General features: G+C 46.4%; 1 protein-coding gene across 1 annotated transcript; it reads right to left on the reverse strand.

The window, feature by feature from the left end:
- Positions 1 to 4591: 4591 nt before the first annotated feature.
- AIF1 (allograft inflammatory factor 1) lies at positions 4592 to 6281 on the reverse strand. The gene is made up of 6 exons (XM_079712985.1): positions 6212 to 6281; positions 5976 to 6037; positions 5825 to 5891; positions 5437 to 5478; positions 5085 to 5247; positions 4592 to 4773 (listed from the first exon to the last, which is right to left on the reverse strand). The coding sequence occupies exons 1-6, from the start codon at positions 6234 to 6236 to the stop codon at positions 4689 to 4691; spliced, it is 444 nt and encodes a 147-aa protein (XP_079569111.1). The 5' UTR covers positions 6237 to 6281; the 3' UTR covers positions 4592 to 4688.
- Between the last annotated feature and the right edge of the window lie 9318 nt (positions 6282 to 15599).

Genomic DNA, 15599 nt, shown 5'->3' on the forward strand with positions numbered 1-15599 from the left:
CAGGAATATTATAGAAGTAGAGGAATAAAAATCAGACTGTGCCTGAGCAAGTTCAGAAATGTTTCTAGAAAAATGTGACTTATTAAGTGATATGAAGAACTAGTTAAGATTTAGCCAGGAGACTTCCCTGGTAGTCCAATGATTAAGAATCCACCTTCCAATGCAGGGGATGCATGTTCGATCCCTGGTCAGGGAACTAAGATCCCACATGCCGCAGGGTAACTAAACCTGCATGCCACGACTACTAAGCCCGCACGCCACAACTAGAGAGCCTGCACGCTGCAGCTACTGAGCCAGTGTGCTCTGGAGCCCATGCACCACAACTAGAGAAAAGCCTGTGTGTCGCAACAAGGAGCCTGCACACCACAACGAAAGATCCCGCATGTTGCAACAAAGATCCTGTGTGCTGCAACTAAGACCCGATGCAGCCAAATAAATAAAATAAGTAATTAAAAAAAAAAGGTTTAACAAGTTTGAGGAGAGAGTGTACATCTTGGGCCCAGTGAACTGATAAGCAGAGGCATGGGTTTGGAACCTACGCCTAGGCTGGTGTGGCTAAATTAAGGGACTGACTGTCCATAATGGAAAATGAGAGCAGAAAATTTAGCAAGACTCTGTTTAGAATTCTATCCTGAGGCTCATTAAGATGGTTGAGATGACTTCAGTTCTCAAACTTTCTTTTTATTTTTAAATTATTTTTATTTATATATTTTTTAATTTTTAATTTTGGCTGTGCTGGGTCTTTGTTGTGGCACGTGGGCTCTTTGTTGAGGTGCATGGGCTTCTCTAGTTACAGTGCACGGGCTTCTCTAGTTGTGGCGTGCAGGCTCAATAGTTGTGGTGCGCTGGCTTAGTTGTCCCATGGCATGTGGTATCTTAGTTCCCGGACCAGGGCTCGAACCCGTATCCCCTGCATTGGAAGGTGGATTCTTTTTTTTTTTTTAATTTATTTTTGGCTATGTTGGGTCTTTGTTGCTGCCTGCAGGCTTTCTCTAGTTGTGGTGAGCGGGGTCTACTCGTTGCAGTGTGCAGGCTTCTCATTGTCGTGGCTTCTCTTGTTGCGGAGCATGGGCTGTAGGCGCGCAGGCTTCAGTAGTTTTGGCTTGCAGGCTCAGTAGTTGTGGCTTGCAGGTTCTAGAGCACAGGCTCAGTAGTTGTGGCACACGGGCTTTGTTGCTCTGCGGCATGTGGGATCTTCCCAGACCAGGGCTCGAACCCGTGTCCCCTGCATTGGCAGGGGGATTCTTAACCACTGTACCATCAGGGAAGGCCTGGAAGGCGGATTCTTAACCACTGCACCACCAGGGAAGTCCCTCTCAAACTTTCAAAATGATATTCATGTCCCCTTTCCCCAGTCAGTTACCACAGCAGAATTTCTTGGAAGACCTATCCATACACACTGTCTCCAATGTCTCTCCTCTCATTCTTTCTTAAACCCACTCCAGTCAAGCCTTCATCCCCACCTTCTACCCAAACTGCCAAGAGCATCAGTCTCATGGCTTGAAATAACGTTTATATGCTGATGACTCTCAAATGTGTCTATTCATCAGAGACCTCACTCCAAAACTCCAGACTTGTATACACAGCTATGTACTTGACATCACCTCTTGGGTATCTAACAGATCATTTCAAATTCAGTATGTCCAGAACTGAACATTTTGATCTCCAGTCCTCCAATACCTGCTCTATCCACAGCCTTTACCATCTCAGCTGATGTCAATTTAAAAATTACAGTTAAACTAACACAACATTATAAAGCAACTATACTCCAATAAAAATTAATTTTTAAAAAATTCCAGTTAAGTCAAAAACCCTGGAAACTTCACTGACTCCTTTCTTTATCTCACTCCACTTTCAATCAGACAGGAAATCCTATATTGAGAAATTATCCAGAATCCAACCTCTTCACTTTCACTGTTTCCACTCTGATCTGAGCCGTCTTCATCTCTTACCTGGGTTACGGTAACAGCCTCCTAACTGGTCTTCCTAAGTCTACCCCTGCTCCCACAGTCTATTCTCTATACTGCAGTCAGAGTGGGGCCTTTTCTCAGAGGAGTTTTCAAAGCATTCCTTTGCTCAAAGTCCTGCATTGCCTCTCCATTTCTCTCAGAATAAAAACCAAAGTCCTGGGCTTCCCTGGTGGTGCAGTAGTTGAGAGTCCACCTGCCGATGCAGGGGACTCAGGTTCGTGCCCCAGTCTGGGAAGATCCCACATGCCGCGGAGCGGCTGGGCCCGTGGGCCATGGCTGCTGAGCCTACGCATCCAGAGCCTGTGCTCCGCAACGGGAGAGGCCACAACAGTGAGAGGCCCGCGTACCGCAAAAAAACACAAAAAAACCAAAGTCCTTACTGTGGCCCACAAGACCCTAGATGACTTGGCCCTCTATTATGTTGCTGAGTTTATTACTCTGTCTATCTGCACAGACCTGTCTTACCCTAGGGCCCTTCTGCTCCTTTTCCCTCTGCCCAACTGACTCTTCCCCCAGAAACCTGCATGGCTCACTCCTTTATTTCCTTGAAGTTTTTGCTCAGTGTTGGTCACCTCCTCAATGAGGCCTCTCCTGATTACCCTTTCAAAATTTTAATCTTCCCTGACCATCCTGACACCCCTCATTCCCTTTAACCTGCTCTACGTTCTCTTTTTTTCATAATACTTGTCATTTTCTAATAGATCATATAAATTTTAAATTATGTTTACTTTTTATTGTCTGTCCTCCTCCCACACCAGTTCCCACAACAGAATGTAAGCTTCACAAAGGCAGGGATCTTTGTTTTGTTCACTCTTCTATCCCAAGCACCTGGAATAGGGAATGGAACATAGTTAATGTCCAATAAGTGATTCTTTAAATCTTCTTTAGAGTAGCCCCTGCTCGCTGCAACTGGAGAAATCCTGCATGCAGCAATGAAGACCCAACCCAGCCAAAAAAGAAAAAAAAACTTCTTATCAAAGTGTGTAATATATATGTGTATTATATATATATATATATATATATATATATATATGAAATTTTGATAACTTTTCATGAACTAAGCAAAACATGTAACCAAAAACAGAACCCTAACTAGCACAAAAGCTGCCTGAGGGCCTCTTGTAGTCACTGCCCTCCCCCAAGGCTGACTATTATCCTGACTTCTAACAATATATATTAGTTTTACTTGTTTTTGTACTTTATATAAATGGAATTGTACAGTAAGGGTTCTTTTATGTCTGTCTTCTTTTGCTCAACATTGTATTAATGAAATTGATCCACATTGTTGCCTGTAGTTGTAGTCTGTTCATTCTTATTGCTATATAATAGTAGTCCATTGTGTAAATATAACCCAATTTATTTATCTTGAATGAACAAATTGTTTAAGCTCCAGATCCTTCCTATCCTCCTTGTTGTCGCCAGAGTTGTCGGGAAGATTAAATGAATTAATACACAGAAAGCATCTACCCAGTGTATAGTAGGTGCTCAGTAAAGCTTAGCTATTAATTTTTTTTTTTTTTTTTTTAGGGATCTTCCCGGACCGGGGCACGAACCCGTGTCCCCTGCATCTGCAGGCGGACCCCCAACCACTGCGCCACCAGGGAAGCCCTTAGCTATTAATTTTGTTATATTCAGATATTTTATTGAACCCACATTGATCTCGTCCTCATCTGAAGTCCTGTACAGTTACTGTAGCACTCTTTAGGATGCCAACCTGGCTTTACCATTGGAAAGGGCCAAAATGAGTGGCCCTAGGGGCCTGATCTGTCCTTGGTACATGAAACAAGCTGGACCAATTCGATTCTTGCTTTCCAGGGAGTAAGGAAATCTGAAATAGTGGCCAATGACTGGGAGTTGCTGGAGTTAATCCATCTGGACCCCTTGGAGGAAAAGTCCAGGAATAGCCTTACCAAAGGCCTGGGAACTCTCAGGCTCCTGCCTTCCCTGGAATTGGCTTTTTAACCCTTTCTGCCATCCAGGGATCCTGTATGCTCAGAATCTGCCCTCAGTACTCTCCTAATACAAGCCCCTTTTCCTTTTATTAGATAGATTCGGTTGTTGTAGCTTGTCCCCAACAGGACCTCAAGACTCATTTTCACTTAAATTATCAGGCTTTATAGTGTCGTGAATCCTTTACTTAATTCAATAACACCAGTTCTTTCATCTATCCATTCATTCAAGTTTTAAACATTATTGAGGGCTTATGATATGTCAGGTACTGCAGGGTAGATCATATTACTCTCGTTTTCAAATGAAAGACTCAGAGAGGATGAATAATCATTGAAGTTACAAAGCTTATAGTCATAGAGAATGTTGGTTCAAGGTAATCCTTGCTCTTCATCATGAGCTTGGATGATATATTTTTTGTCTGTACATGTCTTTTCATCCCACTTAAATTCCTTGAGGGAGGTCAAGGCTATCTTATACATCTGGAATCCCCCTTGGTGTACAAAACCATCTGCTGTAGTAGACATACTACAGAATTGTTGATGGATTGCTCATATGGGCAAATCCTTGCTACCCTTCCCTCAAAGACGCTTCACTCCTTCCCAAACCCAGGGAAAAAAAATCCCCCAAACAGTGACCAAGCTGATCTGTTGATCTGAAGGAGGGTAGTTTATTTAAATTAGTTTAGCTCTGGCTCACAATTTTGTGTTCTTTTTCCATGTTGGAGTCACAGAAGCCCCTTCAATCCCACCACATCTCCTTCGCCACAAATCAGGGCAACTCAGAGATAGCTTTCTTGGCTGGGGAACCCGTTGGCTTCTCCTGTTCTCTTGCTTTCTCTTCATACATCAGGATCCTGATTGAGATGGGAAGAGACACAGGGATCAGGGGACAGTCCTCTCAAGAGAGTAAATTTTAGTCTATTGTGAAAGTCCAGAAAAAGGATGAGGTTTGTGAGGGTGGGAGGAGAAGGAGAAAGGGCAGGAGTGGGAGTACTGGGGGCTGTGGGGATCAGACCGTGGATGAGGATAGCACCTTGGAAGGGTCTCTCAAAAGACGGAAGAGAAATGCGTGCTGAGTAATGTGTAGAAGGTGAACCTGGGGATGGAGGTGGGGGGAGAGAAAACAGGTAAGTAAGTATAGGGGAGGTTGGAACTGGACCCTCACATTTTTAGGATGGCAGATCTCTTGCCCAGCATCATCTTGAGAAAGTCAGAGTAGCTGAAAGTCTCCCCAGGGCCGCTGGATACCTCCCTGATTAATTTTTTTAGCTCCAGGTGGGTCTTGGGGACCTCAAGTTTCTCCAGCATTCGCTTCAGGGACATGATATCTGGAGGCAGAGGATGGGGGTAAGAAGAGGGGGAGCCTCTCTCACTCTGTCGCCTCTACCTCCTCAGTCCCATTCCCCTTCCTACCCTGGTCGATGGGCCCTCTCCCGAACCCCTGGGAATGGAGCACTGTGGGAAAGGCCTCCCTCTTCCTAGATCTGCACACTCCCCGAAGATCACCCTCTGCTCACCGATATCTCCATTTCCATTCAGGTCAAACTCCATGTATTTCTCTGGGTGAGGGGAGAAAGCAGAGAGGGTAAGCACTGGCTTGAGGGTCCCAGGCAGGGGCAGGGCGGGGATTGACCGAGCGCTAGGTAGGGGGGGAAGATGAAGAAGAGGTGGGGCAGGTAGAGGGAGTGTGAAGGTTGGGAGGCTGAGGGCCCTGGTACAGTGTAGGGAACTAGAGGGGCTCCTGAGAGGGGCAGGCCGGGGAAGGGGACTGTAACCAGGGTGGCGATAGAGGCAGCCTTCCTTTTTCCCACCCCAAAAGTCAACTTCGTTTCTGCCGTCTGCTTTCTTCCTGGGGAAATCCTACCCTCCTCACCCCCTTCTCCACCCCTATAGTTTTCTCCTCACTCTTGAAGGCTTCCAGTTTGGAGGGCAGGTCCTCGTCACTGCTATATTTGGGATCATCCAGGAATTGCTGTGGGGGAAAGCAAGAACCTGGGTAGACCCTCCTGGTCGCACCACCACCACCACCACCCGGCCCCTTGGTTCTTCCTTTTACCTGGTTGATTTCACTGAGTCTCTCTTCTTGCTGGGCCTTCAGCAGCCCAAAGGCTTTTCCTCCTGAAGGGGCGCAAAGGTTAATGTAGCCTCACTGCCCCCTTCCTCTCCTCACCCCCAAGCCCAGCCTGAAGCCATCACAACTCTGCCTTCATGGGCCAGATTCCCAGCCCACAGCCCAGGACTGTCCACCTTCTTTCTCCTGTTTTAGGACCCTGCCCATTCCACCTTCCCTACCCTGCAAATCCCTGGTTTGGCTCATAGCTCAGCTGGTGCTGGAGGAGACAGACCAGGCTGGGTGCCTCTCTGTCGGCCAGCTGTCCTCTCCCACCAGCTTCCTGGAGGCCTCCCTCCCAAACTTCCCCTTTCCCCTCATTCCCTCCTCCTCTGAGTTCCAGGCCTCACTTCCCCATCAGCTTCTGCTGACACTAGCACCCAGGAAGAAGGGGGAGCTGGGTGTAGAAAGGAGATGAGAAAACAACATTCTCCTTAATTCCTCTTAAGGGGAGCTCAGTGTGTGTGTGAAAGAAATATTTCGATAAGCCACCAAAGGAGCGGGGGAAGGTCAGTAAGACCCCAGGGGGCGTTTATTCTCAGGAACAAAGAATCTCTGAACAGGTCTGGAGGTTCAGGTGACTGAGGCCCAGGTTTCACAAGTCTGGACACGCAGGTTTGGATAGGGAGCTGAGGAAAGGCTGACTGAATTTTTCTGCACTGTGGATGGGAGAAGAACCTGAAGTTGCTGGCAGATCTGGGAGGGTGGCAAGATGGGTGCAGGGTCTGGAAAGGGAGAGGTACTTCACTTCCCACCTGTCAGCTCCAGAGAGGCACTTGGAAATATGGAAGTGTCTGACAAAGGAGTCTGTATTTGCTTTAGGATGTGCAATGTAATCCCCTCATCTTATCTCATTTGAAATTTTCAGTAAAATCTACAGACCTCTGGAATTTGAGAATTTCAGTAGATTCTTTGGGGGAATTCCCTGGTGGTCTAGTGGTTAGGACTGTGGCACTGTCACTGCCGAGGGGCCAGGTTCAATCCCTGGTGGGGGAACTAAAATCCCACAAGCTGCATGACACGGCCAAAAAAAAAAAAAAAAAAGTAGATTCTTTGGAGGCCAGTGGTGCTGAGAGAGATAGCATTGGTGGACACAAGAGCCAGGGGGTGAGGCCGACATTAGGGGTAGGACGGTGCCGGTCACTGTGGGCTCAACAGAGTGGGGAGTAGCCTCTGATAAATGTCCTCCCTAGGCACACTCTTTATACCCTTTGCTGCTCTTTTTGGCTAGTGGCTTCTAGGGGAGGCCAGGACAGTGCGTCCCCCTCACTGAGACACTTTTGTCTAAACTCCCTGCCCCAAGCTCCAGCCACTCTGCCCCAGCACTGATGGGCACACCTTTCCTTCTCTCCCCCGCCCCCCAACCTATTTCCCCTTCTGCAGCTGGGGACTCTGGCCTCTTGAGTTCCCTTTATCACAGCTTCCTCTCCCCCTGAGGAGAAAGCTGGCAACCCTGCCCTCCCGATGGTCTTGGTGCCTAGTGGGGGGAATCTGTTTTTTTATTCATACATTCATTCAACAAATACTTATTGAGTGCTTACTATATGCCAGGCACCTTTCTAGGGCCAATGAACCAAATAAGTGTAAACTCTTGTCCTCATGGACAATCTAATTGGGGGAGACAGACAATAAAAATAAACAAGTATATTAAAGGTGGTAGGTGCCTATATAGATCAAAATAGGGAGGGAGATAGGAAGGGCTGCGTGGACTGCAGATTTAAATAGGGTGCTTAGGGAGGCTTCTCTGAGAAAGTGATATTTGAGCAAAGATTTCAAGGAGGTGAGGGAACAAGCCACGTGGATATATAGGAGGGGAGCATTTCAGGCAGAGGGAACAGCAAACGCAAAGGTCCTAAGGTGAGGACGTGTCTGGATGTCTGAGTATTCCTAAAGCAGCAGGAAGGCCAGTGTAGTGGAGCCGGGTGTGTGAGGGGGAGCAGAGGCAGGAGGTGAGGTCAGATTGCATAGGGCCTTGTAGGCCATTGGGAAGAATCCGGCTTTTATTTGGACTGAGATCGCATCCCAGAGAAGTCTTTCCCTCGCTGGTGGCTTGGCAGACTACCAAGGTGAGATAGAACTTAGATGCTCAAAAAAACTTCCTGGGAAAGAGAAAGTGACAGCTGCTCTGACCAAGGGACAAAAATGAAGTGTAAAGAGTAACTAGATGGGCAAGTGAGTGGCGAATGAAACTCAGCATAAGCACAGATGTGGGAAAGCCTGTGAAGAACAGAGATGCGAGAAGATACCTCCCACCCAAACCCAGGGGCCGGCCCGCTGGACCAAAGGGAGCGCAAGCTCACAGTCCGCAGTCAAGGCTGAAGGGGAGGTGGGGCCTCTGGGCAAGGAGCTGCCAGGGAGCAGCTGTGAACCCAGAAATAAGGGAAGTAGGTAACTCTGTGACAGGCTGCAAAATCTAGCTCTGAGGAGAGACATGCAGAATCTCCTTAAAGCAGTGATTCTCAGCGAGTGGTCCTTCCACCAGCATCACATGGAAACATGTTAGAAACGCACATTGTTGGGCCCCATCCCAGACCTACTGAATCAGAAACTCCGGGGGTGGGGTCCAGCAATAGCTTTTTAGCAAGTGCCTCAGATGATTCTGATACGCACTCAAGTTTGAGAGCCATGGGCCCTAAAGCAATAGAGTGACTCCCAAGCCTGCAGGGCTTGCTGTCCTCACTGAAGGCGTCAACATGGCTTAAGTGCGTCAGTGGGTGGTGGGGCTGGTGAGTCTTGGAGGCAGAAAAAAGAGGAGTCACTGAGGCCAGAGTTGTTAGTGTCCAGACAAGCAGTCAGGAAGAGAGAATGCTGAGCTGGCTCAAGAAATGAGCCGCTAGAAACCTGTGAGGTTAGAGCCCCTTATAGCACTGGCACCGTGTTGCTAAGCATCCTTCATATGGTTCCACACTCTCCAGGGGAGCTCCTGGTTAGAATTAGGTCCCCTGTGTACCTACATGAAGAAAATACACTGGCCAGAAAGCTTGTCTGTGTGTGTGTGTGGGACCTGGATGTCTTTTGTTTGCCCCTCCATCTTCCCTCTCCCACTCTGTTCTCTGCCCCAGGAGACTAACCTGTACAGACTATATCAAGGGCACCTCTGGCTTCTAGCTGTTTTGGCTGATGGGGAGCCTGGCAGGAGAACAACAGGAGGGAGGACATTAAGTTAAGGGTATTCATTCCTCTGACTCCCTTCCCACAAGGTCACCTCAGGCTGGCTGACACCCCCATCTATGGGCAATGCTCCTCTCCAGGCAACCTGCTCTACATTATGCTGTCCTTTTCCAGGTTTCAGAAGCCCAGGGAATAACTTTCAGGTGGTCTGTGAATTTGGAAAAGAAAAAAATGTACATCCTCTTCTCACGTCCAACATTACACATGTTGCCTTGTCAAAGACCACTTCACAGTTTACAGTTCTTACTCAAGCCAACAACATCTTTTGCACTGATATATCTTTTTTTTTTTTTTTTGGTACGCGGGCCTCTCACTGCTGTGGCCTCTCCCGTTGCGGAGCACAGGCTCTGGACGCGCAGGCTCAGCGGCCATGGCTCACGGGCCCAGCCGCTCCGCGGCATGTGGGATCTTCCCGGACCGGGGCACGAACCCCTGTCCCCTGCATTGGCAGGCGGACTCTCAACCACTGCGCCACCAGGGAAGCCCCTAATATATCTTTTTCAAAGTCTAACTTCAACTTGCCTGTATTTCTTTTTTTAATATTTATTTACTTATTTGGCTATGCCGGGTCTTAGTTTTGGCGTGCGGGATCTTTTGTTGCGGCATGTGGGGTCTAGTTCCCTGACCAAGGATGGAACCCAGTCCCCCTGCACTGGGAGCATAAAGTCTTACCCACTGGACCACCAGGGAAGTCCCAACTTGCCTCTCTTTTAAATCTCTTGTCTTTTAATGTGATAATAAGTACATGGTTTTTTCTATCCCAATATTTTATTAATATTTTGATAAATGGAACTCAATGTAATTGTTTTACTTTGCTATATATCTTTTATTTTACACTTTACCAGAATGCCGAAGAGATCTGTGGCACAAAATGAGTAAAGACCACTGCTGTAATCTCTCCTCCCCTCATCCCTTTGGGCTGGGGTTGCAATATGCCTTGTGATTCCCCTATACCTGACCCACAACTTTGTAAGTAAACTATCTCTGGGCACTTCCCTGGTGGTCCAGTGGCTAAGACTCTGCGCTGCCAATGCAGGGGGCCTGGGTTCCATCCCTGGTCAGGGAACTAGATCCCACATGCAGCAACTAAGAGTTCGCATGCCACAACCAAAGATGCCGCATGCCGCAGCTAAAAAAAGATCCCGCGTGCTGCAACTAAAGATCCTGCATGCTTCAACTAAGACCCAGCCCAGCCAAATTAAAAAAACAAAACTATTTCCTCAAATGAACCAAATTTGAGAACCTGAATGGTACAGTGTACATGTGTGTATGGGGGGGATTGTGGGGGGCTGGGAAGAAACTGCAGCTCTATTTCTTATTGTAAATGAACAAAAGGGCATCCTGGTGTTTGCAGCAGACTCAGGGGCTTGGTTAACAAGAGGCTTTCCGGGAGGCGGGAAAACAAGTTAGGATTCTGAGTCTACGAGGGACAGCTCTGGAGAACCATAACTGAGTCACCAACATCGCTTTTGCCAAAGCCTTTTCTTTTCTAAAAAGCCTCCTTGTAGGGCTTTGAGGGGAATGTGGCAGCAGTTTATTTCTAAATTTCCCCTCTTGATGCCTGTAAAGAGATTGGAAACACACACACACACATACACGCACGTACGCACGCGCGTGCTACATTTTCAGTGAAGCTAGGAGATACAGAGTACCTACAAACTCCGATTTATGTGTCCGTGTGACCAAATTCCCGCTGAGCAGGCATTCCCCAGGAGTGCCTCTGAGAAGAGCAGGGGCGTAGCGAGGGTCCTGGTGACTGCTAAAAACAAAAAAGAAAAGAAAAGCAAATATTCCTTCCTGGGAGGAAAGGCCTCACCCCTGGAGGGAAAAGCTGAGGGCAGTGCTGACTGAACAGATTCAAATACCTGTAAAGGTGGAGAGAGAGTGTTTTAAAGCAGCCAAAGGGACCCCAGATGTGGCAGCAAAATTCTCCTAATATTAAGTGCACCACCTTAGGTGCACTTGGGAGGTGGCAGCCTGTGAGGTCTCCTGTGAAATAAAGAAGCCTAAGGTTGGGGGTAAATGCTTACTTAACTGGGAGATGTTCTCAGAGGCCAAGGAGGTAGTGGCTACACAGAGGTGCCAAATTTAAGGAAATAATCCATTGTGATGGCAAAAGAGGAGGAGTCCTTGAACTTGTAAGTCTGACCCCCCACGAAACGTCCCCCTGTTAATAGTTTAGAAAAATCTAGCTCATTTAAATATGAGTGGGACTTCCCCAGCGGCGCAGTGGATAGGACTCCCGCGCTCCCAATGCAGGGGGCCCGGATTCGATCCCTGGTCAGGGAACTAGATCCCACATGCATACCACAGCTAAGAGTTTGCATGCCACAACTAAGGAGCCCACGAGCCGCAACTGAGCCCGCCTGCCGTAACTAAGGAGCTTACGTGCCTCAACTAAGACCCGGTGCAACCAAATAAATAAATAAATACTAAAAAAAAAAACCCAAACTGATAAGCTTTTAAAGAAAAAAAGAGTAACAAAAAGAAATGACCAGGAATTCCCTGGTGGCGCAGTGGTTAAGAATCCACCTGCCAATGCAGGGGACATGGGTTCGAGCCCTGGTCCGGGAAGATCCCACATGCTGTGGAGCAACTAAGCCCGTGTGCCACAATTACTGAGCCTGCGCTCTAGAGCCCGCGAGCCACAACTACTGAGCCCATGTGCCACAACTGCTGAAGCCTGCGCTCCTAGAGCCTGTGCTCCACAGCAAGAGAAGCCTGCTCACTGCAACGAAGAGTAACCCCCGCTTGCCACAGCTAGAGAAAGCCCGCGTGCAGCAACGAAGACCCAACGCAGCCAAAAATAAAATAAATAAATACATTTATAAAAAAAAAAAAAAGAAATGACCAAAGCATCTGTTCAATTAACTGTGAAAAAAAAGGTAAAGAAGAAGTACACAATTTTCCAACAGATGACAACACACCAGAAATGTATTGCCAAAAGCAGTTGGAAACTGTGGCCCAAAATTCCATCATGAATTGAAAAACAACAAAACTTAGCATAGCCTTTTAGCAGTGAAGGAAGGCCACATATCAGAAATCCAAATACTCCCACAAGAAATGATGGGTAACAGAGGGTACTAATAGGAACAGGAGGAAATGTATAGAAAAAAAAAAAGACAAAGCCATTTCAAAAACATACACTAAATTCCATGGGAGAAGAGAGGCATTTGATATACAGTCCTAATTTTTAAAATCATAAATGACTGTTGTGAAATGATTTTTTTTTCTATTTTAAAAATTTGAGTAGTTGTTTATCATAAACACCTTTTGTAAAATGCTTCTATTGTATTGATTGAGATGGTCATATGAATTTTCCTCCTTCATCTCTTCATGCATTGAGTTGTATGAATGGAAACTAGGTGTTGCTTGGTTAAGGTTTTTTTGTTTTTGTTTTTGTTTTTGTTTTTTCTGCCCATGGTGCACAGCATGCAGGATCTTAGTTCCATGACCAGGGATCAAACCCATGCCCCTTGCAGTGGAAGCACGGAGTCCTAACTACTGGACCACCAGGGAATTCCTGGTTAAGTTTTATATTATTTAGTCAATTCTGGTTTAGGTTTGCTAATATTTTTTTTAATTTTTTTTTTATTTTTGTGGTAAGCGGGCCTCTCACTGTTGTGGCCTCTCCCATTGCGGAGCACAGGCTCCAGACGCGCAGGCTTAGCGACCATGGCTCACGGGACTAGCCGCTCCGCGGCATGTGGGATATTCCCAGACCGGGGCACGAACCCGTGTCCCCTGCATCGGCAAGCGGACTCTCAACGACTGCGCCACCAGGGAAGCCCCTGCTAATATTTTTAAGTTGTTTTTTTTTCTTGCATCTATGTTCGCGAGGGAAATTGTTTTATAATTTTCCTTTCTCAAATTGTCCTTGCCTCTAAATCCTCTCCTCAAACATAATGTAGACATATGATTGTGCAGTACATGGAATTCTCAATAGATTCTCTGCACAAAAAGAAATTAGATCTGAAGCAATTATGAAAAATGTTAACATCTGACAAAGCTAGGCACTGGGTACATGGGTGTTCATTATATTATTCTCTATTTATATTTCAAATGCTGAAAATATTTCATGATAAAAATCTAAAAGAAGGGACTTCCCTGGTGGCGCAGTGGTTAAGAATCCACCTGCCAGTGCAGGGGACACAGGTTTGAGCCCTTCTCCGGGAAGATCCCACATGCCGCGGGGCAACTAAGCCGTGCACCACAACTACTGAGCCTGTGCCCTAGAGCCTGCGAACCACAACTACTGAGCCCACATGCCACAACTACTGAAGCCCACGTGCCTATAGCCCGTGCTTCGCAACAAGAGAAGCCACCACAACGAGAAGCCCGTGCACCACAACGAAGAGTAGCCCCTGCTCACTGCAACTAGAGAAAGCTCGCACGCAGCAACGAAGACCCAGTGCAGCCAAAAATAAATAAATAATAAATAAATTTAAAAAACTAAAAGAAAACAGAGTGCTACTAGGCACCAGTTAGAATAGCTAAAATTAAAAAGACTGACAATACCAAGTGCTGACAAGGATGTGGAGCAACTGGAACTCTCATACACTGCTGGTGGGAATGTCAAATGTTACAGCAACTCTGGAAAATGGTTTGGTACTTCATTATCAACATAAACATAGAAATACCATAAGACTCAGCCATTTTACTCTTAGATTTTTACCCCGAAGAAAGGAAAACGTATGTCCACACAACGATTCGTATACAAAATGTTCATGGCAGCTCTATTCATAATTTCTTTTAAAAGATTGGAAATAGCACAAATATCCATCAACAGGTAAATGGATAAACAAATTATGGTACATCCACACAATGGAATACTACTCATCAATAAGAAGGAATTAACTACTGACACATGCAACAACATGGATGAATCTCAAAAAACATGCTGAGCAAAAAAAGCAAGATGCAAAAGGATACATACTGTATGATCCCACTTTTGTGGAAGTTTAGAAAGACAAATCATCTAGAGTGACAGAAAGAGGATCAGTGGTTGCCTGGGAAGGGACACAGTGGAATTTCTTAGGGTAATATCTTTTATACCTTCACTGTGATAATGCTTACACTATCATTTGTTAAAACTTATCAAAATGTACACTCAAAATTGGTTCTTTGATTATATGTAAAGTATACTTTAATAAAACTGGTTTTAAAAAATTATTTATTGGGGCTTCCCTGGTGGCGCAGTGGTTGAGAGTCCGCCTGCTGATGCAGGGGACACGGGTTCGTGCCCCGGTCCGGGAAGATCCCACATGCTGCAGAGCAGCTGGGCCCGTGAGCCATGGCTGCTCGAGCCTGCGCGTCCAGAGCCTGTGCTCCGCAGCGGGAGAGGCCACAACAGTGAGAGGCCCGCGTACCGCCAAAAAAAAAAAAAAAAATTATTAAAAAAAATTGTCCTTGCCTGGCTTTTGTAGCAAGGTTACACTAATCTCGTGAAATAAGTTGAGAAACTTTTCCTGTTTTCTGACCACTAGAGTAATTTTTTTGGGGGGGGGGGGTGCTGCATTGGGTCTTCATTACTGCACAGGAGCTTTTTCTCTAGTTGTGGTGAGTGGGGGCTACTCTTTGTTGTGGTGCGCGGGCTTCTCATTGCGGTGGCTTCTCTTGTTGCGGAGCACAGGCTATAGGTCTGAGGGCTTCAGTAGTTGCAGCACGCAGGCTCAGTAGTTGTGGCTCGCGGGCTCTAGAACGCAGGCTCAGTAGTTGTGGTGCACAGGCATATTTACTCCGCGGCATGCGGGATCTTCCCGGACCAGGGATTGAACCCATGTCCTCTGCATTGGCAGGCAGATTCTTAACCACTGCACCACCAGGGAAGTCCCTAGAATAATTTTTATATAACTGGAATGATCTCTGTTTTAAACATTTCATAACTCTCTGGGCTTGATGATTTTTTGGTGCTTAAATTTTGAACATCTGATTCAGTTTCTTTAATGGTTATAGGTGTATCAGGCTTCTAATTTTTTCTTGAGTCAGTTTTGGTCATATATTTTTCTAGAAAATTACTCATCAAAGTTTGCAATCTAAATATCTAATGTATCAGACATTACATTCCCTATAAATTACTTTTTGTGTGTGTATGTGTATGCCTTTTCTTTTTCTGCTTTACCAATTTGGTCAGAGATTTTTTTTTTTTTTTTGTTATACGCGGGCCTCTCACTGCTGTGGCCACTCCCGTTGCGGAGCACAGGCTCCAGATGCGCAGGCTCAGCGGCCATGGCTCACGGGCCTAGCCGCTCCGCGGCATGTGGGATCTTCCCGGACCAGGGCACGAACCCGTGTCCCCTGCATCGGCGGGCGGACTCTCAACCACTGCGCCACCAAGGAAGCCCTGGTCAGAGATTTTTAATATAAGTAGTCTCTGTAAATATGTATTTGTTTTCTACT

Source organism: Hyperoodon ampullatus (assembly GCF_949752795.1).
Source record: "Hyperoodon ampullatus genome assembly, chromosome: 10".
Classification (NCBI taxonomy): Eukaryota; Metazoa; Chordata; class Mammalia; order Artiodactyla; family Ziphiidae; genus Hyperoodon; species Hyperoodon ampullatus.